Genomic DNA, 25638 nt, shown 5'->3' with positions numbered 1-25638 from the left:
GTTCAATTTCCATCAGGCTCTCCCCAAACAACACTTGTTTGGTCTAGGACAGCCAGCATGATGTGGTCAGACACTCCTGGTCTCACCTTGCAACAGCCAGCTGAACAGACGCTTTTTTTAGCTACTTAGCACATGGAGACTGCTTCAACACACAGCATTCTGTGCCTCTGTCCTTTATTTAAGGGAGGGGGAGAGGGGATGAGAACCAAAGAAGCCATGCTCTTTTGGTTAAGCATCTGACTTGGGCTCAGGTCATGATCTCACAGTTCGCAGGCTCAAGCCCCACATCGGGCTCTCTGCTGTCAGCAAGGAGCCTGCTTCAGATCCTCTGTTCCCCCTAATCTCTCTGCCCCTTCCCCTGCTCACGCGCTCTCAAACATAAACGTTAAAAAAAAAAAACCCAAAACACCAGGCATGCCTGGCTGTGCCCTCAAGCATCTCGGAGCACCCAAGGGTGGGGTCCAGGCATCCACATTGTGAACAAGCCCCCCAGGGACCCTGATGAACAGCTGAGTATGGGCATCCCTAATTCAGGGGCCCAGCAAAACCCACATGCTCCCCAAGGGGCTAGGTGAGTCAGAAAACAGGACACAGGAGTCCTGACATCGGACGTAGCTTTTAGGTTTTTACTTTAAGACGAAAGGGGGAAAAAAAGAGAAAAGATACAGAGTGAAGAATTCATTGTATGTTTATTATTCACAGTTAATCACTACCTACCAAATGCTATCCGCAGAGTTAAAGGATTAAGTACATAAGTCTTTTTATTTAAACACTGATTTTTTTTTAAATATATACACACAAAACTTAGTTTAGCAAGGCTTCATGATATACACCAATTCCAAAATAAAACAATCAAATGGTCCAGGTGTAGAATGCCAGAGATTCCTCTTATCATCACCAAGGAAAGGAGAAGCTACCAGAAAGGGCGTGAGGTGGCAGATGCTCCATCCAGAAGAGCAGCCGCCTCCGGGGCCTCTGAGTACTCCGGGCCGAGTCCCGCTCCATAACCAAAGTCCAGGGAAGACTCCAACCTCCAACCAATTGGAGACTTCAGAATCCAAAGGCCGTCACCAACTCCGGGCAGCCCCATTTTTTGTTGCAGGAATGGGATCAGGTGGAGAAAGTTCACAGGCACATCACTATGAGGGGCAAGCAGCTGACAAGGCGTGCAGAGAGAGCTCTGCCATGGACACGGCCTTCCTACATTTCCCACTTGTCCTTCCCCAAACAGTCCCTGCCTCACGGAGACACTTCCTTGGGGGGGGGGGGGAGCAGCTATAAACACAGCCCACTGGGAACAGAGACACGAAAACCCAGCCACTTCATCAACGCTGCCCCAGTGCTCGCCTGGGCAGGTTAGGGAGGCAGCACAAACGAAGAAAGCCACGAACAGACACCTCTGTTTCAGAGCAAGAAAAATGGAAGCTCTCATTTTCTACCCCAGTGCTGGAACACAGTACAACCTGGGACAGTCACAGAGGGACGTTTTAATTTCCTTGGGCTTTCCTGTTTGGAACTTGCTGGCTCTAGGGTTTTGTGTCTGGAGGGGGTGGGGGGAGGGACGGTGGGCGCTCTGGAGTTGAGGAGGGGCAGACAACAGCCTAGATCACAAGGTCAAGGACTCTGACCCCCCTCCTCCCTAGGTTAGATCCAGTCCCATGTGGGAGAAGCTGTAACCTCTCCTCCTTCCCCGGCAGCAGGCGCCACTGCAGACCCCAGAGGGCTGACAAATATTAAAGCTGAACCTTCCAGGCTCGTGGCTGCGGACAGGCAGAAATGCCCACACCCTCCACCTGCGCTGGCCTCCTCTCCTCTACCCCACTTCCTCTCTCCCTCCCCCTACCCAGGGAGGATGATGTACACAGAGTAGGAGACAAATTGGCTGAAAAGCTCTGGACTGTCTTTAACTTATTTTAAAACAAATAAAAAAAAAAACAAAACACCACTCATAAGCAACTCTTGAAATAAGGAAAAAGGCACTATGAAAAATCAACGTGCTTAATGATACCACGTGGAGAGAAAACAACATAGAAAAGAGACAAAGGTTTTCAGGTTGACTTTTCTCGGGAAGCCGTGAGGGGCCAACAGTCCTTCCTTTTGCCCTGCTCCATTTCCAACTGTGTCACAAGACGCTGGGGCTGGGGGCCGCCCCTCTGGCAGGTGACCAGCAGGGGCTGCCACCCACTGCCCTCTCCTCTGTGCATCGACGAGGAGCACAACGACGGCTGTTCTTTCTTTCTTCTGTCATTCCGACTACGACAGACAGTTTGCATAGAGAAAATACCAGCCTGCTTGGTTTCTTTTCTTTTATTATTGGCATCAGCTAGGACTATATGTGGTATTAGACGTCATGCACTGATGGACAGAAGAGGAAAAGGATGAAAAAGAGGAGAAAGGAGCAGCGGTGAAAATTTGTAATAAAAACTCTTTTCTTAATTTATAGGTAAGTTTTGGCATTTTTATATCCAACACCCCCTCCCGCCCCCCCAAAGTTCCAACCAAAGTGAGAGGGTCACCAGGTGACCCAGCCAGGTGTTCTGAGCTCCCTCACGGGCTGCTGTTAAGGCAGCTCGTGGGTTTAAATCTTTTGTATGTGTTTTAAATTTTTCACTTTCTTTAAATAATCTCTTCTTGATTCTTAGACGTTCCGGTTCACAGGGGTGACGTAATTGCGGGGAAACATGCCGGTCTGCCCGTGGCAGGCCCCTTTCCACCAGTTGGGATCTGAGTTATCCATGACGTGGATAAAGTCTCCCCGACGGAATCCCAGCTCTCCATCCTCCTGGGGATCAAAGTCAAAGAGGGCCTGGACGTATGTTGGTTGCTGCAGAAGAGGGGCAGGGAAAGAGCACATGCTGGGTCTCTGCTCACAGCCAGCCCCCTGCTAGGTGGGGCTGGTCACAAGGGCGCAACAGATGTGTGTGACTCTTTATGTCTCCTGAGATGACCTCCCATTTCTCCTCCCCCTCCATTTATCCTTATAGGTCCTACATCTACTCTCGTGGGTACAGAGTACTTTCACCAAAGCCCACAACACGCCAGAACACGCTGGAGTCTATTCCGCCACGGCGGCCAGGGCACCACACCATCGAAGCAAGTACTGCTTTCTCAGGGAAGGAACTTGGGAAACAGCAATCAGGCTTTGGTTTACAACTCCAGGCTTTGAAAAGGCTTTACTTCCCATCACTTTATTGCTTATGAAGTCCTTAAGGTTTCACAGAGTCAATAGCTTAAATAAAGTAAGGTGGAGGGCCACCTGGGTGGCTCAGTCGGTTAAGTGTCCGACTCTTAATTTCTGCTTAGGTCAGTTCGAGCTCCACATCGGGCTCTGTGCTGTCCGCGCACAGCCTGCCTGGCATTCTCTCTCTGCCCCTCCCCCCCACTCGCGCTCTTCAGAAAAAAAACTTTAAATAAATAAATAAAACAAACAGGGGCGCCTGGGCGGCTCAGTCGGTTAAGCGTCGGACTTCAGCTCAGGTCATGATCTCATGGTTCGTGAGTTCGAGCCCGGTGTCGGGCTCTGTGCTGACAGCTCGGAGCCCGGAGCCTGCTTCGGATTCTGTGTCTCCCTCTCTCCCTGCCCCTCCCCTGCTCATGCTCTGTCTCTGTCTCAAAAATAAATAAAAACATTAAAAAAATTTGTTTTAAACAAACAAAAGTGGAGCTCCCCGTAACATAGGAATACAGGAATGAGCGTAGACTCCACTCCCTCAACAAGCGAGGTTTCCCTCCTAACTTGCTTCCAGCGATACAATATTGGACAGTGTTAAAGACCGTTTCCCTAGAGAGACATAGGTGGTAACCAGCAACGCACTGCCTCAGCCGAGGGAGCCTCTGGAAAAGGCAAAGCTATTTTGTTTCAACCACAAACCTTTAACATGAGCTAAAGGTAGTATTTTGAACAGTGAGCACAGAAGCCCTGGCGGTAACCCTCTGAGAAGGTACTGGCCTGCCCGAGGAGCTACTCTGAATCGCTCAAAGTGATCCCAGTCTCTCTGGTGAGGCTTACCTGCGGCACCTGTTCTATGTCCCGGAGGAATATCTGCTGGTTTCTGGACACGGATGTAGATCTGTGGTAATCTACCAGCTCATTCAAAGAGTTGAACTTCACCACCCAGAGGAAGTACTTCCCAGCTCCATCTCGGAGCACCTTGAAGTGCTGCACGTCATTCCCAAACCTGGGGGCGCAGAGAACAGGTCAGAGGGCTCTGTCCTGGCTCCCTGGGGGTCACCGGCCCATCAGATCAAGGAGGGGTCTCGTGAGGACTAGCATTCTGGCAACACTCCTCACAGGCTGAGGCACAAGAAGACTCCCTCGCTGGAGAGTTAGGACACCAAGTGCTCCTGAGAAGCCTCTAGGGGACTGATGCTTACCAGTGATGACAGGAAGTACCCTGGCCAGATAGGGAAACCCTGTCCATCAGGTCAATTCTGAAGATGTTTGTACAACAGAAGAGAATGGCCTAACCTATGGCATGCCTCTGCGCGCCCTGCACGGTACCACATCAAACAGAACCTCTTTCAAGGCAAAGAATGTGACTTCGTTAACTTTTCAAGCAAAAAAATAATTCAAACCTTATGTGAGATTTCAAGATGACAAAAGGTGGGACAGGAAGGAGAGAGAGAGGAGGGACTGGACATACTTTCAACAACTTTCCCGGAACTGGGACAGTTTACTCATGATTCCTGCGTAGGGATTTTAGTTCTACTCATGGGAGAAAAGCATCAGAACAAAAGAACGTAGCAGAACAGTAAGTCCAAGAGGCTTGCCTATCACCCTCTTCCATCAGCCCACAGAAGTGGGACCGCAAATGGGTGCTGACCGCCCCTGACCACAGTGCTACGTGGCTGGGAGCAGCAGCTCAGCAAGGCTCTGCCTGTCCTGCTCACTGCTGGGTCCTCAGCCCTCACCAGGCACTTGATGAACATCTGTAAATGAAGGACAGCGTCTCTTCTCTCCTTCAGTCTCAAAGGGGGAAAGAAATGGAAAAACTTCTTAAAAACCACCCAGCAGGTGGCAGCACTGGGCCTCAAGCAGGGGATTCCATGAGTTCAGAAACCGTGTTGCTATTTCATGGGAATCCCTGTGTGCCGGGAGGAAGGAGGCCACATTCAAGAGACACTTCTGACTCCACAGAAGCCACAGAAGCCTACCCCCCACCGGTGTGAGGCAGACAGTTTCTAAAAGGTGTACCGGGTCCCAGACAGTGAGCTGTTACCTACCACAGTGTTTTCCATCACTGACTCACATCTTGACAACAGAGAAACATCTCAGAGACTGTGGATTCTTGAATCTCCTTTGAGAAGGTTTTTTTTTCTCAATGTTTATTTATTTATTCTGAGAGAGAGAGAGGGAGGGGCAGAGAGAGATGGAGAGAGAGAATCTCAAGCAGGCTCTGCACTTGCAGCACAGAGCCCAATGTGGGGCTTGATCCTATGAACCGTGAGACCATGGCCCTGAGTATCTTGAGGTGCAATTACTACCTTGATGTTTCTTGTTATCCTGTGTTTCACCATCTGTTTCCTTACGTTTCATGCCGATCTGAGTAGAAATCAAACACTATCAAACGAGGAGGACAGGTAGTTACTCGTGGGTTAGTTCTGAGTGATGGCCACCACCATGGCAGGTGGTATGAGGTTGGAGGCCTTGATTACCAGTAAGTACTGTGCATGCTCATGCGGTAGCCACTGGCAATCTCCTGAAACCATTCCGTTTTATCAAATAAAACTTTAGGGGCGCCTGGGTGGCTCAGTCGGTTAAGCATCTGACTTCAGCTCAGGTCACTATCTCGCGGTCCGTGAGTTCGAGCCCCCATGTCCGGCTCTGGGCTGATGGCTCAGAGCCTGGAGCCTGCTTCCGATTCTGTGTCTCCCTCTCTCTCTGCCCCTCCCCCGTTCATGCTCTCTGTCTCAAAAATAAATAAACGTTAAAAAAATTAAAAAAAAAAAAAACCTTTAAAGAGCCCATGCATTTACTGTTTCAAAAATAAAATTTGAAACAGATGTTATTACTACCTTCAACAACACAAACACCTAGGGGGCACCTGGGTGGCTCAGTGGGTTAAGCATCTGACTCTTGATTTCGGCTCAGGTCATGATCCCAGGGTCGTGGGATGCAGCCCCACATTGAGCTCTCAGCTGACAGCCGGAGCCTGCTTGGGATTTTCTCTGCCTCTCTCTCTCAAATAAATGAAACTTAAAAAAAAAAAAAAAAAAAAAAAAAAGGCATTGGTAGAAGAGGAAAATTCTGATGATAATAATTAGACCCGGTTTGACTTTTTCATGTTGGCACTAAAAAAACTCACTCTATAGGACACTGATCTGTGAAGTACTGTATCACAAAAAACTGCCTCCCATACCTTCAGTGAGGAAAGGAACACAAAAATTCAGTGTAAATCTACATTTCCAAAAATCGTACTGGTTCCTAAAATGAAACAAGATATTCAGTTGATTCTGGAAACTGAAATATCTACATTCTGTGCAAATGGCAAATAAATCGTCTTACGGGCTTCGCTTAAAACTAATCAATGTAGGGGTGCCTGGGTGGCTCAGCTGGTTAAGCATCTGACTTAAGTTCAGGTCATGATCTCATGGTTTGTGAATTCAAGTCCCATGTCGGGTTCTGTGCTGACAGCTAATAGCCTGGAGCCTGAAGGCTTAGGATTCTGTGTCTCCCTCCCTGTCTATCCCTACCCTGTTCATGCTCTGTCTCTCTCTCTCAAAAATAAATACACATTAAAAAAATTAACTTTCAAGTTTTTATTTAAATTCTAGTTAGTTAACATATAGTGTAATATTAGTTTCAGGAGAATTTAATGACTCATCACTTACATACAACACCCAGTGATCTGGGTCTGTATGTAACCTAATCGCACTGTCATATAAATGATGTATAAGTGATGTGTAAGATTCCCAGGGCAGGGGTGCCTATGATAATACATTAAATGGAAAAAGATGGAGTCAAAACACATATGGAAATGACAGTTTGATTAAAAATCCTTATTTCACAGATGAGAAGCGATTTGCTCTGAATCCTCAAGGTTCCAACTTCTAGCCTCCATGATTCCTTGAGTGGTAAAATTCCCACCTTCCCCATTCGTTCCCTGCTTTCCAGTTCCCCTTCACATTTATATCTACCACAGGGGAAAGCAAAACACCCCCAAACCCTTGTGTTAACCTTTTAAAGGTAAAGTGAGAGGCCCAGGACGGTGTAGACTCAAGCTAGGCATCACCAACTGAACACTAGAGTCACGGGGCTCTAAACTCAGTGCTGGTAGAACTAATTTTTAAGAGGAGCCAGAAATTACTATTTTAATGTAAAACTTTCTGATTCGGTAAAACACAGTTTAGGCCTATCCTTTACCAGTTGCCAACCTTTGGTGTGTGTAGCCAGACACCCGGCCTGTGACTTCACAATTCAGATCATCAGAGAGAGGACTCCAGGAGACCAGAGCGGGAAGTACTTACTTGACGGAGAGGGAGAAGTCCCCAGGGGCACTCTCACTCTCTCGGATAAGAAAGGCCCCATCATGCCGCTGTTTGCTAAGCATTTCTTCTGCTTTGGCTCTGGGGATTTTGCCAAAAAACCACCTAAGGAAGGAAGACAAGCCAGTCAACATCTGCTTCCCCACAAAGAAACGGGATATCCAGCCTCCGAAATGTGAGTAACAGAACACTCCTTGCCAAAGGAAGGGGCCTCCCTCTTTACCCTCTAGTGTCAACATGCCCCACAAAGCCATTCAAGTCAGCTACTCCCTTGAGAGATGGACCATCTCCCTTCAAATGACTGTTCCCTACCCTACTCTCCAGAAAGTGACTCATAAGGCATGATCGTGGGCCACTCTTCCTATAGAGGAAGACACTTAAAGATGGGCCTCCCGGGCCAAAGCCCACTGGGCTCCCTACTGACTCATCAGCAGGGCACTGGGGAAAGCCCGGGTCTGTCAATATGAAGCACGGAAGAACCACATAAGGAGAGACAGGCCTCTACTTGCAGCCATTTGCCAAGGTCACGGTTTTGCTACAGTGGGATTAAGGGAAATGGAGGTAGGAAACCGGAAGGCCCAGAAACTCGAGACAGGGCTACTTCTTGTAATGGCCCAAGGCAAAGAGAGTCAGGCTCTGAGAGAGCAGCCTCTGCTATCACAAAGGCTGGCACTCCTCTCGAGGCCCCGCTCTCTGCCATCACTGCTCAGAGTCGGCCTCTAGGAACCATCAGGAATATTATAATTTATCCTATGCAGAGGCAGCTAGTGGCAAAATTCAGCTTTTCATTTGGAGGTTACAGATTCTTCTGCTCTCAATGCTAATTCACCTTGGCCACAAGAAAAAGTGGGTGAATTCATGCAAAACTATGGGAGTATCTGGCCTGTGGAGGAGAAGGAGGAGGAGGGGGAGGAGGGGGAGGAGGGGGAGGAGGGGGAGGAGGGGGAGGAGGGGGAGGAGGGGGAGGAGGGGGACGACGACGACGACCACCGGTGAAAAGAGCTTAAAGTCATAGCTGCCTATTTCACACGAAAACCATTACTAATTAGGATGAGTGAACTGTGAAAACAATACTCTCTTTTCAAATTTGTCTTTAACGTGTTATTATTTTAAAAAGCAATGATAGGGGGCCTGGGTGGCTCAATCAGTTAAGTATCCAACTCCTGATTCCGGCTAAGGTCATGGATCTCACAGTTTGGGAGATCAAGCGCCATGCTGACGGTGTGGAGCCTACTTGGGATATTCTCTCTCTCTCTCTCTCTCTCTCTCTCTCTCTCTCTCTCTGCCCCTCCCTGGCTCGCTTTCTCTCTCAAAATAAACACACATTTAAAAAAATAAAAAGCAATGGTATTACTTAGAGCTAATAAAGATCTATCTGCTTCATCAGACTCTTTACATGGTACTTTGGAAGTCTGTTTATATATACAAGCTGTAATAACAAAGGTACCAAAAAGTCCGTTAAACTAATAAATCTAACTTCTACCTTACAAGTACGGAATCTCTAAAGTAACATACTAAAGAATTTTTTTTAATGTTTTTATTTATTTTTGAGACAGAGAGGGACAGAGCATGAGCAGGGGAGGGGCAGAGAGAGAGGAAGACACAGAATCCGAAGCAGGCTCCAGGCTCTGAGCTGTCAGCACAGAGCCCAACGCGGGGCTCAAACTCACGGACTGTGAGAACATGACCCGAGCTGAAGTCAGACGTTTAACCTACTGAGCCACCCAGGCACCCCTCTAAAGTAACATACTATACTGATATTCAAACAGAGTGAGCTGCTAGGGAAGATATGTTCAGGAGCTGCTATTAGCTGGATTCACCTTTAAACACTCCTAAACCTACCTTCCTGTGTCTTCCTCATGTTGAGTACTATAATGCCAGGTTGCTGAGGAGCTGCTACGAGCTAGCTTCTGGCTCCTACAAGTAACTCAAGGGTAAGTCCTCCAGGCCTGGAAGTCAGGCCACACGAGAGACGTCACATATTAATACAACAGAATGATCTCCAACTATGAAAGGGCAGCTGACTGTACTGAGACCATTAACACATTTTCTATTTCAATCTCTAGTGCTTTCAAATGTGGGATGCACTTGCAGGCAGTAAGCATCTGACTCGGGGCTGGGGGGGGGGGGGTGTCACTCAACAGCCGCTCTCTCTTCCTCCTAATCCCCCACATCTTCCCACCAAGCAGATATTGTCCCTTCTCCTCCCGTTTTAAAGTATAAATAATATGAATTTTAAAATAGCATAGATATTCGTCGAGTAAAAATAAAAAGCAAGACTTCCCTCAAAGTCCCCACAGCAGCAACTGTCAGCAGTTATGGGGGGGTCGATTTTAGACCCTTGCTTCCAACGCACAAATTCGTAGATCTGGCCAGTGTTTTCCTGCCCCAGCTTAAAACTAACTCAGTTTTGTTTTCAGTTAAAAAAGATAAACTTGGGGCACCTGGGTGGCTCAGTCGGTTGAGCGTCCAACTTCGGCTCAGGTCATGATCTCGTAGTTGACGAGTTCGAGCCCCACATCAGGCTCTGTGCTGACAGCTCAGAGCCTGGAGCCTGTTTCAGATTCTGTGTCTCCTTCTCTCTCTGACCCTCCCCCATTCATGCTCTGTCTCTGTCTCAAAAACAAATAAACGGGGGCACCTGGATGGCTCAGTTGGTTAAGCGTCCGACTTCAGCTCTGGTCACGATCTCGCGGTCCGTGAGTTCGAGCCCTGCGTTGGGCTCTGGGCTGATGGCTCGGAGCCTGGAGCCTGCTTCCAATTCTGTGTCTCCTCTCTCTCTACCCCTCCCCTGTTCATGCTCTGTCTCTCTCTCTCTCTCAAAAATAAATAAATGTTAAAAAAAAAGAATTAAAAAAAAAAAAGGATAAACTGTAGTGAAATAAAGTACTCTGTATTGGGATTTTTACAAAGTAAACACACTCATTATAAGCACCCAGATGGAAAAACAGAAAATTAGCTGGAGACCATTTTACACTTCTTTTGTATCTGCTTCCGTTTTTACTAAACTAACTCTCTCTCTCTCTGTCTCCCCAGTTAACGACATTTAAATAGTGACACGTATATGTAACAACATGACTACGGTCACAATCTTTTAAATCTTTCAAAGTTGGGTTTATACTCTGACACAAATAGCAAAGGAGAAAGCTAACAAGAGGAAGTGGCTCATGTCCAATTTAATTCTTTACTATACCCCACAGGCTCCCATCCACATGCACTCAGTGTGAAAAGCACGGATCTGGATACACCCCCAGTATGTACACAACCCGTGTTGCAACACTTCTGCCACCAATCACTTGGTAGTCTGTTTAATTTGTTAACCTGAATGCTGTATTAGAACGTACTCCATTTGAAACTTCCCTCCTCCTAACAAAAACTAAAGGTAGGGGGACAGCAGGAAGGAGGGGAGAGGGAAGGGGGGCTTAATCCCCTGTGCTCTCCCACAGCTATGGGAGCGACGTGGACCCTGTACCTATGGATGACCAGTCAGAGCAGTCCTGAACAGAATACGTGTCCATGAGGCCAACTGCTGCAAAGACCCATGGCCACAGTCTGTTCAGCAATATGGTTTCCTTGTTCTGAGCCTGCAGTGGAGAAGCACTGCCCGCATTTCAGCCAGAGGCTGCAAAGACCACCACCATGGAGGCTGTCCTGGATGCTTCCCGACAGATTATTATTCCAGAGTTCTTTAGGGTCCTTGAAAAGGGACAAGGCAGGATAGGGACTCTTCCTCAAGGGCTAAACCATCAACTGGGCAATGGGGCAGTAACTTGTACCTTCTGAGGAAGGAGGCCTTTCTTGTGTTTTCCCAACAGTTGGATTCGAAACGCCTACATTACCTCCAACAATTTGAAGAAAAACAAGGATTTAGAGCCACTGGCATTTTATTTAATATAAAAGTTGCAGTATGATATTCTGCTGAATTCCCTTTCAGCACGGAAATACGGAAATGAAAAGGAACTGAAGTTTACTTTGTTATGACTGGATTGAATGCAGGAGCCAGCAAATTAAAATTATGGCCCTCAGCCCAAATATGCCCAGTTTTTATATGGCCCACAATCTAAGACTCTGACAAATTTTTAAAGGGTTATTTAAAAAAAATTCGAAATATGTGACATGGCAGATATCGCAAATAGTTCTCAAAGTCTACAATATTTATCATCTGGTCCTTTACACAGAGTTTAGCCAACCTTTGATCTATTTTGAGGATAACTGAAAGAACAGATGTGTACAGACTACCTGGCTTATACGGACCGAGGGAGCTCCCACTGTGTGATCTAAGGAGTCCCCCCCACTCCCGGTAACCACTACCCAACTGCTTTTCCCCATGGAGTGCATCCCATGATGCTGTCCATGGAAAGTTCACACAGCCCCAAAGCAAATACTGACACTAAATGGTTACAAGGATGCAAAGCTGTCCTTAGTATACTTTCCAGGACATCTGTACTAGTCTTGTGTTCATCTTCTGGAGTTTTTTGGTCGTTACCATTTGTGCCTATGTTTTAGTGACCTGGGCATGGCTGTTCGTAAACCCCTGATCTAATATTATGGGGACTTCAAATAAGGAGTATTAGTAATCCACTGACAGGGGTCCAGGAATCTCTTCCACAGACACCTTTGGAAGTATTTTTTTTTTTTTTAATGCCTACTCAAAAAAAAAAAGATAGCATTTGGCTCTTATTTATTTGAGACAGAGACAGAGAGAGGAAGTGCACGTGTGGAAGGGCCAGAGAGAGAGAGAGAGAGAGAGAGAGAGAGAGAGAAAGTGAGGTTCACCTGGGGCTTGTGTTTTTACCCAGAGCAGGGCACAAGCTCACCCGATGTGGGACTCAAACTCACCAACTGTGAGATCATGACCTGAGCCAAAGTCAGATGCTTAAAGACTGAGCCACCCAGGCGCCCAGCATTTGGCTTGTACTTGACTGCCAGTGGTGGTCACCTCTGAAAGGGGTATGTGTGTAGAGAGAAACTCATGTACTCTAGAGTTTCCTACAATGTCTTTTATAATGAGAACTAAATTTATAAGTTACTGAAATTATAGCAGTGAAATAAAAATAGCTTCCCTAATTTCTAGGATAAAGAGAAATGAACTAGATGATCTTAAGGGCCCCTTCGGGCTCTGTGACACCGAGCCGGGTGTGTGATTAGATGGGGTAAGATCTTCGCTCTAGTGCTTGGGAGAGGAAAGAAATGACGGGCACCCATGAGAGCAGTGACAGTGAAGGAGAGGGACAGTTGGGCTGCTATTCAAGGTGGGTCAAGTCATCTAAAGGGCTTCTTATCATTCTGTGTTAACCGAAGTAGACACAACTGACTCCTCCCTCGTGTCTCAATGGCACGCTAGTCTGAGTACGAAGCCTCAATTCCCACCGATGTACAAGGAATGGAAGAGACTGCTTCTGAGGGAGGAGCAGGGCCAGTGAAGGAGATGGTGGGCGAGGGTGGGAAGGCTGTGGTCTATATGGTCTCCCAGGGTCCCACCATGTCACCTACCAGTATAAACTGGGTGGGGGAGGGGAGGTTCCTAGGGAGAAAAAGAGAAAAAAATTCACTGCTCTCAAGAGCCTGGAGTAGGGAGATTATTTTGTTTTCTCTAACGCAGGAACACTGAGTGGTAGGCAAGGGTAGTGATACTAAGCATTTTCTGAAAACCTATTATACTGCCAAGCATTGTGCTCTGGGGATACAAAGATTATTAAGATAAAGTCCTATAGGGTAATCAAATGTATCAACAAGACCCTGTGGTAAGTACCCTTTCTAAAACTCAAAACATGTAGAATTATGAAACACTTCTGGCCCCAGGGGTTTTGTGAAAAAGAATCCTGGAGTGGCATTACTGTTGTTTTATTATTTGAAGATCACAGACAGTATCAATCCAAAATGTGTACTATTATTATGTAATAGTATATAAACTACTGTTTCAAAAATGAAACAATTGCTTCATTAAAGATAACCAGCAACTATTATCAGTCTAAAACATACTACTATTGAGTATTATCATTACATACTATTAACATGCAAAATCAACATGCTTTGTTAATTTTCTGGGAAGATAAAAAATACGACTATTATCTCTAGGATCTCAATTTTAAAAACATTCTTTGAAATGAGCAGATGGGTCTGACCCTTGGAAGACTAGCAGAGCCCAACTTACGGATGTGGTTTCATTTCTATGTAATTCTTGGGAATGAAGCCATCTTTCCCATTGAGCTCTGCCTTGTACCAGTTCTGATCACATTCTTCATTTAAAACCTGAAAAGAAAGAAAACAAGGGGGAAAAAAAAGTCAATCATTTCCTTTTCTTTTTTTTTTTCTCCTTATCATTCTTAAAAAGGCAGCCACTAAGACAATGCATGTTGCCATTTAGGTTTGTTTGTATAAGGTGTTATTTGAAGTATGATCAGTTACATGGACGTAAAACTTCACGTAAATTCAGAAAACCAACGTTATTGCCACCTCTTATATATTCTAGTTAAAAAAAAAAAAGAAATGGTCTCTGAAAATGAGAGTCTGGGGCCCCCAAACATCTAGCATTAACCCCTAGATGCAGATGGGAGAATGAGAGGGGAAAGTACCAGTTTGGGAAAGGAGATTCTGGACAACAGCAGGCATTGATGCTGGAGAATGAAGGGAGCCCTACAGGGATGCTCTCTAGGAAAGCAGGCAGAACAGCAGAATGGAGAAGCAGCAGCAAAGAACTTCAAGACTTCTCTAGAACCCATCTCCAGAATCACAGATCCAATCCCAGGTCAGCCACCAAACAGGTGTGTCATGTACGTACATCCTTGTGTCCTCATACGTGAATCGTTTTTTAATGAAAAAGCACAGCAAATCCCACTTCACTCACCCTCAAGGCCACAATGCGTTTGAGTTAGAAAATGCTGGAAGCACACCACCCAGCCCAATTCAGGGGGAAGATCCAGAGCCCATAAAACCGAAACACGGCATTTAGAGAATGACTGAAAACATCCTCTACAAATGTGACATGACTACCCAAGGTTATGAGCTAGTGAATCACACATTGATTTTCAGATCCCAAACTGTTCCTTGAGAGTTTACATGGATAGGCTGGACCATGATACTGCATGACAGTATAAGGAGCAGAAGAGAACAGATAGAGTAGAAAAGCCACCTCTGAATTCTAGATTTCTAACAAAAGGTAAAGAGCAGAAGGCATTTTAATGACTTAAAAGAGAAAATAGAAACATGAACCCGACTCCAAAATGCTGAACACAAGAAAAGGTAGATGGACCAGCAGAGTGGCAGTTAGCCTATACTATACAACAAAGTTCTGTAAAGAAATTTTTTTTAATTAAAAAAATGTTTTTTAAAGTTTATTTTTTCTTTAAGTAATCTCTACATCCAATGTGGGGTTTTAACTCGTAACTGCAAGATCAAGAGTCACATGCTCTTTTTAAAAAAAAAAAAATTTTTTTTTAACATTTATTTTTGAGACAGAGAGAGACAGAGCATGAATGGGGGAGGGTCAGAGAGAGAGGGAGACACAGAATCGGAAACAGGCTCCAGGCTCTCAGCTGTCAGCACAGAGCCCGATGCGGGGCTCGAACTCACGGACCGTGAGATCGTGATCTGAGCTGAAGTTGGCCGCCCAACCGACTGAGCCACCCAGGCGCCCCAAGAAAGCTGGTAAAATTCTTTACAAAATGATTTATTCAAGGGGTGCCTGGGTGGCTCAGTCGGTTGAACATCCGACTCTTGATTTCGGCTCAGGTCATGATCCCAGGGTTGTAGGACTGAACCCCGTGTTAAGGCTCTGTGCTGAGCACGGAGCCTGCTTTAAGATATTCTCATTCTTATTCCCTCTGTCTCCTCTCTCACTCCCTCTGCTGCTCTCTCACACTCTTTCTCTAAAAATAAAATAAATCTTAAAAAAAAAAAAAAAGATTCTCTCTCTGCCCCCTCCCTTGCTCGTGCATGCTCTCTCTAAAAAATAAAAACCACAACCAAAACACCAAATGATTTATTCAAGATGCTGAACGATGCTGTACTCATTATCAAATTAGAACTTAGACTGCTCAGAGTGCATGATGTGTAGGTACAGACGGTCCCTGACCTATAATGGTTCGACTGATGAATTTTTGGCATTACGATGGTGTGAAAGTGACACATTCAGGAAAAAACTGTACTTCAAATTTTGAACTGTGATAGTTTCCTGGGCTAGCAATACATGGTCCTATTCTCTTTTGTGATGTGCAGCAGCTGAAGCTCCCAGTCAGCCATGCAAGCCTGAGGGTCACTAATTAATGCACTGACAGCCATTCTGTACCCACTCAGCCACTCTGGTTTGCAAGTTTTGTTTTTGTTTTTATGGAAGCAATCTCTACACGCCACGTGTGACTCGAACGCAACAACCCTGAGATCAAGAGTAGCACGTTCTTCTGAATGAGCCAGCCAGACACACCCGGCCATTGTTTCTCCCTCTCGGTACGGTTTGCAATAAATGATGTGAAGCGATCTGCACTTTATTATGGAAATAGGCTTTGTGTTACATGATTTTGCCCAAGTAGAGGTTAGTGTTTCGAGCACAAAGAAAGTAGTCTGGATGAAGCTATGATGTTTTTGTAGGTGAGGGGTATATTAAAGGCATTTTTGATTTGTGATAGTTGTAAGTTGAGGAAGACGGGACTGACATTCCAAAGTAAGACACAACTTTAGACAGGTCAGCTACCCAACAAACAGCCAAGCTGCATCAGCAACAGCTCTAAGCAAATTCACTCCTGAACAGAAGTTACAACCTGACGCGTTCTACAGTCCTGGTGCTGATCTGTGACGCTCGCCAGCCTCTGGCCCTAGGTGTCAGATAGTTTCAGCGGGCAGGCTAAGAGGGCAAATCCCGCAAGAGTTAATGAATGTGAATAGCTCTAAAAAACCAGCTACTGGTAAATCCCAGCAGTTTCAGCGATGAAAACTTTTGATTACTGTTTTCCCTTTTAAACCAATCATTAAGTTTTATTAAATACTGCAACGTTACAAACCAATACATGTAAAATACATTCATAATTTTGAAATCTGCATTTTAAAGACCATGAACTGTGGCAGCAGCCAGCAGTTATTCTGTTGCTAGCCCGGTCACACAGCCCATACTGAGGATAAGTGTTCCCAAGGTGCTCCCTGCCATGATAGCGCTGGCATCCCTGAACAGTGAGGTCACTCTACCAGTGTCACCCAAGATGCGGTGACCTCGGGTGGAAGCCCATAACGTGCCGGTGTCACAGAAGATTCAACAGCATGAGGGTGAAGGAGCGATTTCAGAAGTTGCTTAAGGGAGCGCCTGGGTGCCTCAGTGGGTTAAACGTCCAACGGACTCTTGATTTCGGCTCAGGTCATGATCTCACAGTTCATGAGATCGAGCCCCATACGGGGCTCTGCGCTGACAGCGTGGAGCCTGCCTGGGATTCTCTCTCTCCCGCCCTCTCTGCCCTTACCCTGCTCACATGTGCACTCTCTCTTACTCAAAATAAACACTAAAAAAAAAAAAAAAAAAGAAGGCAGTATTCTGTTATCTACCAAAAAGAAGAGCTTATAGAAAAATGTGGCCCAGTAATTACCTAATTAATAATATCAGTAATAAACCTGTAGGCCTATGAATAAGAGTTTTTCAAAATGTCTTTAAAATTCCTGAAATGATGCATTCTCTACCTTAAAGATTTCTTGGAAAAAGAGGAGAATCAGGCTGACAAGGAGGGGGCTCTGGCCCATTTGGGCATCAAAACAGAATAAGGTAATCTGCCGGAAAAGGACCAGTTTTAATTTGTGACCAATAACCTCGCAGAAGAGGATAACTATGTTACACACCAGTTCATATAGCTGCACATTCTTATCACCTTTACTAAGGGCAACCCCTCTGAAGAATGCTCCCCCCTAACAAAAGAATTTATGGGACAACTCTCAGACTTGGCAGCAATTTAGAACTATGGTTTTTTCTGCAAAACAAAATTATTACTTGGTGTTTAGTATGATTTTCTCCCCAGGAAGGCAGGGAAATATGGAATTGATGCACTTAGATTATTTTTAATGTATGTGAATAGTTAAAATTTTTGGTTTTCTGGAACATTCTATCACCTTGAATATCACTTTACCAGAAAGTCAAAATGTTGCTGTGCATGCCTCTAAACTTCTCTACTCTAGAACTTAGAAGACTGGTTTCGCTGGAGGCACAGCTCAGGAGAAACAGTGTATCTGCCAGCCCGGGCCACCCTGGGAGGCACGGACCAGGTCTTCCCACCCAGCGGCTTCACTGGTACCTCAGCACGACAGGCAAGCCTGCAGCTGGGATGATGGAACACATATTTACAAACTAAGTTTTATTTACACATCTAAATGCTTAAAACAGCAAAGGACACAAAATAACTGAAGTGAGTCCACAGTGGAGCAGACAAGGGGACCAGAACCATATGGGGAGGAGTCTGCACCTGTAAAGACTGGGTTTAACTTCCTAAGGATTTACATGAACACTCGCATCCTTCGCTAGCAATTTAAAAGGCCTGATCAGAGTTCTGAGAATGAGGAAGCGCCCCTCTCCCCACTCGCCACGATGGAAGGCAAGCGCATTCACTCGTTCCCTCTTAAAGAAAATAGACGGTGGAGTTCAACAACCAAATCTTCGATCAGTCTTGAACATTCCAAGGAATATTTTCAGCTTTTACCTCACAGCTGCAGGTTCTATTAACTCTCATAATCCCTCAGATTATGACTCTGCAGCCACACAAAACACTCTAGTTTAACAGAAGCAAACTGATCGAGAGAGGAGATTACAAAAGGAGGAAGTGACAAGTTTCAGTGACTTTTCTTCTTCTTTTTCTTCTTTTTTTTGGCACAAAGACTGAAAATAATGTCAGAACCAAATCAGAAAGACACCTAAAAGATGAGGAATGATGTGAGGTTTATACAGGACACCTAAAACCATTCCAGTCCACGGAAGGGGACATAACAGGGGCTTTCGAGGTGTCGTTAATGTTCTGTTTCTTGACTGTATGCTGGCTACCTGGGTATGTTTGGTTTGTGAGAATTCACTCAACTGGGTACTTAGGACATGTGAACTTTTCTGTATGCATATCATACTTCAACTAAAAGAAATATTCGGTGTCTGACTGGCTCACTCAGTACAGCATGGGAGACTCTTGACACTGGGGTCATCGGATTGAGCCCCATGTGGCGGGTAGAGTTCACTTAATTAAGAAAAAATAGTGAGAAATCTTTCAGTCAAGAGAACAGAGTCCTATTCTGGTCCAATTCACACATCAGAAAATCACACCAGGGCTTCCTCATACACTTTGGGCACAAACTTCTCACCCCCAAAATACACAGGGAAGCAGAAAACACCACAGCGAGACTCCAGAAACTCCCACAATCATAGCTTACTATCACTACTCTATGAAAAAAATTTTCTCAGAAATACAGCTTTCTTCACCACGTGGTTCTACGTTTCTCCATTATGTGATTTTGATACTATTCATTGCTGCCCTCACCCCCCATCTGACACCATTCTTAAAGCAATGCAAATTTCCATTTATACCAAGTCAAAGCTTTCCAAGTGGAAGGAGGAGGTGGAGGGATGGGGAGGGAGGGCAAAGGGAAAGGGAGGTCAGGTCAAAAATTTCAGTCTCAGGCCTCTTAGGATCCACCTGATCTGGATTCAAGGGGCTGAACACATGAGTTCAAATTCCAGTCTCACCAGTGAACTATGTGGTCTTGGGCAAATGACCTGTTCTCTAATTTTGGTTTCCCCACCTGTAAAGTGGTGGTAACACCTACACCTCCCGGGGTTACTGAGGTGATTCATGAGAAAATGTGATAAACAGTGTAGCAATCAGTACAGAGCTACATTTCAGCTGTCTTAGTGGACAAATTTCACAACAGTTAACTCTGCCTTACACATGAGCAGCATCAGATCATAGAAAAGGTGGCAATCCTGGGGGGACTGAATTTTGTCTCTACTAAATTTCATGTAATGCTGTTCGTGGGCACCAGCAGGACACATATTAACAGAGCGCAGGGATTCTTGTTTTATTCTGAAAACACACAAATACAAGACTCTGGGCTTACTTCAAAAAAGATTTTAAATGCGGAGTTCAAGGGTTACAATAACAGCTAATTCTTTTCCCCCATCTCTTCTATACCAATATTGGAAGACAAGAACTGTACTCAACTTTCTATACAAATTATGGAAAAAGGTATCTTTTAGGAAAATGATAGACAAGTATTTTGTTTATAGACTGCTAGTTTAGATTGTAATTTGAAATATGGGGCTATTCTCCTGCCTGAACATATTCAGTTTTTTGTAAATAAACAACAAAAAACATGATTTTTAAAAAATAGGTATGCAGTGCAGTTATGGAACAGTAGGCCAATCCAGAGTTGTATCAATTCACAGAGCAACTTATGTAAGAGCACTTGTGCATGAAAGACAGGAACAATTGCATATTTAGGCTCTTACACATAAGGTCCCCAAAATACCACTTCTATATGATCCTTGCATCATGGAAATTCAACAAAAGCCAGTGAGTTTCCTCTGCTCTTCAAAGGTCAATCAATGCTACAGGAACAATACTAAAAAACTGCCATGATGTGAAGACAGATTTCAAGAATCTGGTCATCATATTAACCTGAAGTTCTTAGAAAAGGGAGAACACACACACACACACGATGCACATACACGCTTTTAAAAGGCTTGAACCCCTAAAAAATTTGACAGGGTCCTGGCTAGGGTAACTGCATTGGGACAGCCACTTAAAAATCAGTTGTGTTCAGGGGCTCCTGGGTGGCTCAGTCGGTTAAGTGTCCAACTTTGGCTCAGGTCACGATCTCATGGTTCATGGGTTCGAGCCCCGTGTGGGGCTCTGTGCTGACAGCTCAGAGCCTGCACCCTGCTTCAGGTTCTGTCTCCGGCTCTCTCTGCCCCTCCCCCACTCGTGCTCTGTCTCTAAAATAAACGTTAAAAAAGAATTTTGTTTTTAAATCAGTTGTCTTCAGCTGTCTGTTGAGTATTTTATTGGAAACTCCTAGAATGCTCTTCAACTTTAGACTCCCATTGCATGGATTATGGATTCGGTCTCAGACTTGCACTGATTCACTGCTAACACTTGAGATAAGTGCTTTGCAATCACCGCTCCGTCTGTTACGGGTTTTGTCAATGTGAAAACATCTCAGTTAGGCTGGCTGCTCTACTGTGCCAAATCACGAAAAACACCCACACTGTAGATAAGCTATTCAGCTTTTAATGATGAGATGACCAACTTAAAGGCAGTTTAATAATTAAGGTTCCTGGTCCCACAGAAACCTTCAATTGTTTACCCAAGCACGCTCAGAGCAACAGTTCTCCAAGTTCAGCCACCAGGTCAGTCTCCAGGCTGAAGGACTACAGCTCCTTTCAACACTTGCCGGGGAACCTATGGCCCAGTCAAGACACTTGACAGGCAGTCGGCCTTTAGAGACCAGAAAGTTGAGAAAAAACGAAATGCATTTATGAAGTTTTGTGTGTAAACATCAAACTATACCGTTTTATTTATTAAATGGTTGAAAGAGGGGTCCCTGTCTGCCTCAGTCAGCAGAGTCTGCAACTCTGGATCTCAGGGTCATGAGTTCAAGCCCTACATGGGGCGTAGAGCTTACTTAAAAATAAATAAATAAATGGTTTAAAGAAAGCCTATTCAGGGGCGCCTGGGTGTCTCAGTGAAGCATCTGACGTCCGTCGGGTCAGGTCACGATCTCACATTTTGTGAGTTCGAGCCCAGTGTCGGGCTTGCTGCTGTCAGTGCAGAGCCTGCTTCGAATCCTCTATCCCCCTTTCTCTCTGCCCCCCTCTGACTCTAGTGTTCTCTCTCTCTCTCTCTCTCTCTCTCTCTCAAAAATAAACATTTAAAAAAAAGGCCTATTCATTAAAAAAAGTATTCACATAAAGATACCAAGAGAAGAGGTATTTTACCTTACGGTGAGGACCTCTCTCAGCAAAAGTATAACATTTGTGCCAAGAAAAGCTGTTTTTAGTTCTCTTTGAAAAGGATATTTCTAGAAGATTCATTTCTTTGGGGATCCAGGAGTCTGAAATCTTTGACTTTTTTATGTTATTTTCTTTTAAGAGAGGATTGCATTTATCAAAGTAAAGAAATCCAATGGGCATTTGTTAGTTGAGCCTACCGTCTGACCACTAGGGACACACGGTGAAAGGGGGCTCCGTTTTGCCCTTTAAACAATTGAGAGAGAATGAGGAAGGGAGGGAAGGAGGAAAAAAACACTCAAACTCCCAAATTTTCCACTGGTAAAAATCATTCATCGCTTTTACACTGCCATTTGAATATGAACCAGTTGTACCCCAGAAATAGTATCTTCTTCCCTGTTGCTCAAGCTCGATTTCTGTACCCTCTCTAAACAGCTGCTACCAACGGAGATCAGTTTGAAAGGGGAACAGTGGTGAATCAGGAGGCTGAGGTGTACCAAATGCCCAAGCATTAAAGCTGCCTTAGTTTGACCTCAATGTATTGAATGCTCCAAATCAGTTGAAACACCACTGTTTTTCTCTTTAAAAAGTACCGAGTAGCCTTCCACAGATTCAAGTTATCCTTAGTTTGGCATTCCAGTTTTCATAACTTGGCCATCACCCACTTAACTGCCTTCCTACCCACTTAGTTCTCTAAAAGAACCCTTCAGTTCAGTCAAGCAAGTCAACTCATCAACCTCTAAACACACCGTACTTCCCTTTGGTTAGACTGTTCTCTTCCTTATCTATTTGATAAGCTCTAAAGATTCAGTTCAGAGCTTACAACCACCTTGGTCAACTTTTCTCTGTTTTACTTTTATAGTAGTCAAGGGAGGATCATGCTCAACAGTAACATAATCGCTTATAACATCTTATCTACCACTATACTTTGTACTGTGTACGGGTGTGCTTTGGCCCTCTCCTAAAATAAACTGCAAATACCCTGAAGCTGGCTCTGTGCCCAATTCTCCATCTGTGGTCCTCATAGTGCTTAGAATGGTGTCTAGCATATTTTGAGGAACTGACTTGTGTATGGGGGCTGTGTTATAAGTAACGCATACCATAACCCAGAGCTAGCTCGTCTAAGGAGAAGCACAGATGATACACCACCGTCAAATTCCTTGATGAAAAACAACAGCCTCTTAAACAGACCCTAGTAAGAAGCCTGACCATCACAAGTCTGTTTCCCCAAGGACGGAGAGGCAAAGTAAAGCAAGTAATAGAATCATCAGGCAGTCAGTCTTGCCGTCCTACTTGGGCACCGCTGCCCAAAGACTTCCATGTGAAGATCTCAAAGGGGGTATGCTAAATCCTTTCCACAGGACTATCTGCTGTTACTTTCCCCAAGATAAAAAGATATAAGGCAGGTATATAGGAATGGGTGGGTAGGGAAGAGAAATTTCAGTATGGAATGGAGAAAAGGAGTGATGACTGGATGGAACAGGGATAGAGAAAGTGTAGAGGCTACACTGTCCAGACTAATACCTTTCAGCAAGGGAGCACTTCCTGAAATGCTGACATGCCTGCTTCAGTCTGCATGTCTGACTTGTGACAGACTTTTGCAGGGTATTGTTTTATAGCTACAACCCTTCCAGAAAAATTTTTATACGAGACAGTCCAGAAGACCTCGGACTTAACTATTCTTCCGCTGAATGGCAGCTAGATTGATGTGGAGAGAAAAATGATTAGACACACACACACACACACACACACACACACACACACACATTATATTAAGAGTTCATGCATTTTTTTTTAAATGTTAAGACTTCCTTTATGTTTATATATATAAGAAAATGAACAATCAAGAAGGCTAACCAAATTATATTTCTCTTTCTCTGAGCAACGGTTAAGTACTCAAAAAACAAATCAGACACTTTCTTCAACCCCTTAAGGTTCAGTTGTCATTAAAAGCTGCTTGTGACATTTCAACAAAACAGGAAGGTAGTTCACACTTTACGTGCTATTACTCCACCCAGATAAACCTGGAGGCAGTGAAACCTAAGTGCACAGGCAATACCCCAAAATAAACTCTTTCTACCAAAAGGGTACCAAGAGTTTCCACTCAAAATAATTGTCTTTTGTGTTCTGTGATTCATGGAAGCTGTATTACACTGGTGTAGCTGACTGCTCAACAGAAAAGTAAACTGCTCTCAGAACGTCAGAATTTCAACGGCAGGGTGTTGGGAGAGACGGGGGAGGGAGAGGGACAGCGATAGATACCAGAGAGTTTCAAGAGAGAAAATTTTGCGCATTTGAAAAGTTCAGCAATGACGGTCTGCTCTAGGCAGGTACGATGCACAGGAGTGCCAGGCCATGAGCTAGGGGAGCGAAGGAGACAGTGCATACCCCTCCCCAGGAGCTCGGAGTTTGGTACCTGCTAGTGCAACACAGGGAGACAGACGCCGGGAGAGGAGGTAGTAATGGGTACTACCTACAGCAAGGACCAACTCAACAGAAAATATGAGTTCCCAACACTGAAGAGAAAGACCCAAGTCCAGTTTAGAAGACACAGGAAAACTTCCTGGATCAAGTGTGAACTAGGTTATACTCTGCATCTTTAGTTCTCCTCAGCCCATGCAGAACTGTGAGTGGAAGGAACACACTTCCCAACTTGCTGTCAAACAAACAGGGGATGGATTATTCTCTTGGCCACACTTGGCTGCCATTAACTAAAAATGACAGGTTAAGTTTCCTTAAGTTGAAAGTAAAACCTTACTAGCCGTACCAGAACTCCCAACTGGAAATAACCAAAATAATCTCTAACTATAGCTCATTATTTAACAATAATATATTTGTAAAAGATACTGTCTTGGGTCACCTGGGTGGCTCAGTCGGTTAAGCATCCGGCTCTTGACTTTGGCTCAGGTCATGATCTCACGTGATGAGCTGTGCTGAGAGCAGAGCCCTCTCTCTCTCTCCACCCCTCCCCAGTGCACATGCACCCCCCTCCCCCAAATAAATAACAATAACAACAACAACAACAACAAGAAAGATACTGTCTTTTCCATATTGTTTACTAACAACAGAACGTTTTCAATTTTAGGTCAATTTCTACAACCCTCCCCTCAAAGAACCAAACAAAATAAAAAACAAAGCCAGCCAAGCCAGAGCAGCAGGAGTTACTGTTTTCTGAGGATGAGCAAACCTGCGCCCATTCACCAATTCCAGTGTCTAAGACCTACTCGCTCCTCACTGCTTCAGTGTCATGAACCCAACAGGGACAGGCGCTACCAAGAAATTCCCCTGCCTCCAAAAAACTAATGACAATAGAGTTTATTAAATTTCAATTAAGGCTTAACTGATTCAAGATGTGAACTAAGATCTATTGATTTACATTGTTACCTGAGAGCTACCTCAGAAAATGTAACTGAAAGAAAAACAAAACAAAACACAAAAACACCAAAACCAATAGCCACTGAGCTACTTACCGACAGCCACATAAGGATCTAGGTCTCTTAAAAACTCAAGGCCAGGGGTCCTTACACCTAGCATGTTAACATTCTGAGCTAAAAAAGCCAGTTGCAAATGCATTTCCACTTCCAAAGCAGTGAATCTGGCTCTAAATCAGACCAGTGTGTAACACAAGACAGACACAGAGGTACTGGACAGAGTGGTGAATCCCTACTCCCTACTCCCATGGTGGAGGTGAGTGCAGGAAGTCAGGCAGGTAATTACAATACTAAGGTGAAAATGTGGATTACTGCTAAGTATAATCCGAGGGAGGAAACAAACACAGGAACTATCTAGTCTGCCATTAGGGGAGGTGATCAGAGTGGCATTTGGGGGGAGAGCCAAAGGGTCTTTCTGCAGATGCTGTGGGCAGAGAGCTACTGTGTGCAAATCAGGGAATGAGAAGTGGTAGCTAGGGATGACAATAAGGTACTGAAAAGTGACACTTTGCTGGCTGCATTGTGCAGGGAAGACAGGTGGCAAGACAGGTGATGACACTATAGTTGTGGGGACCCATGACACAGGCAGGGGCAGCGCAGTAGAGGGAAGAAGTCATATTCAAGACATTTTTTGGAGGTGGAATCAAAAGGGCTTGGTAATGAAACTTTTCTTTTTAATGTTTATTTTTAAGACAGAGAGAGAGAGGGAGGGAGGGAGGGAGGGAGGGAGGGAGGGAGGGAGGGAGGAGAGAGGGAGGCAAGGAG

General features: G+C 44.8%; 1 protein-coding gene across 1 annotated transcript in view; it reads right to left on the bottom strand.

Moving 5' to 3' along the window:
• Window positions 1-670: 670 nt before the first annotated feature.
• GRB2 (growth factor receptor bound protein 2) overlaps window positions 671-25638 on the bottom strand; it is a 72451-nt gene continuing 47483 nt past the window's right edge. The window contains exons 3-6 of the mRNA XM_019466235.2: window positions 13640-13737; window positions 7468-7590; window positions 4010-4178; window positions 671-2824 (exon numbers count right to left, since the gene is read on the bottom strand). Of these exons, the coding sequence (XP_019321780.1) occupies window positions 2639-2824; window positions 4010-4178; window positions 7468-7590; window positions 13640-13737 (576 nt within the window). The 3' untranslated portion in view covers window positions 671-2638. The remainder of the gene's footprint in view (window positions 2825-4009; window positions 4179-7467; window positions 7591-13639; window positions 13738-25638) is intronic.

This window comes from Panthera pardus, unplaced genomic scaffold (assembly GCF_024362965.1).
Source record: "Panthera pardus isolate Hobbes unplaced genomic scaffold, ASM2436296v1 HiC_scaffold_3, whole genome shotgun sequence".
In the NCBI taxonomy this organism is placed as follows: domain Eukaryota; kingdom Metazoa; phylum Chordata; class Mammalia; order Carnivora; family Felidae; genus Panthera; species Panthera pardus.
This window is presented reverse-complemented; position numbering and strand designations above follow the sequence as displayed.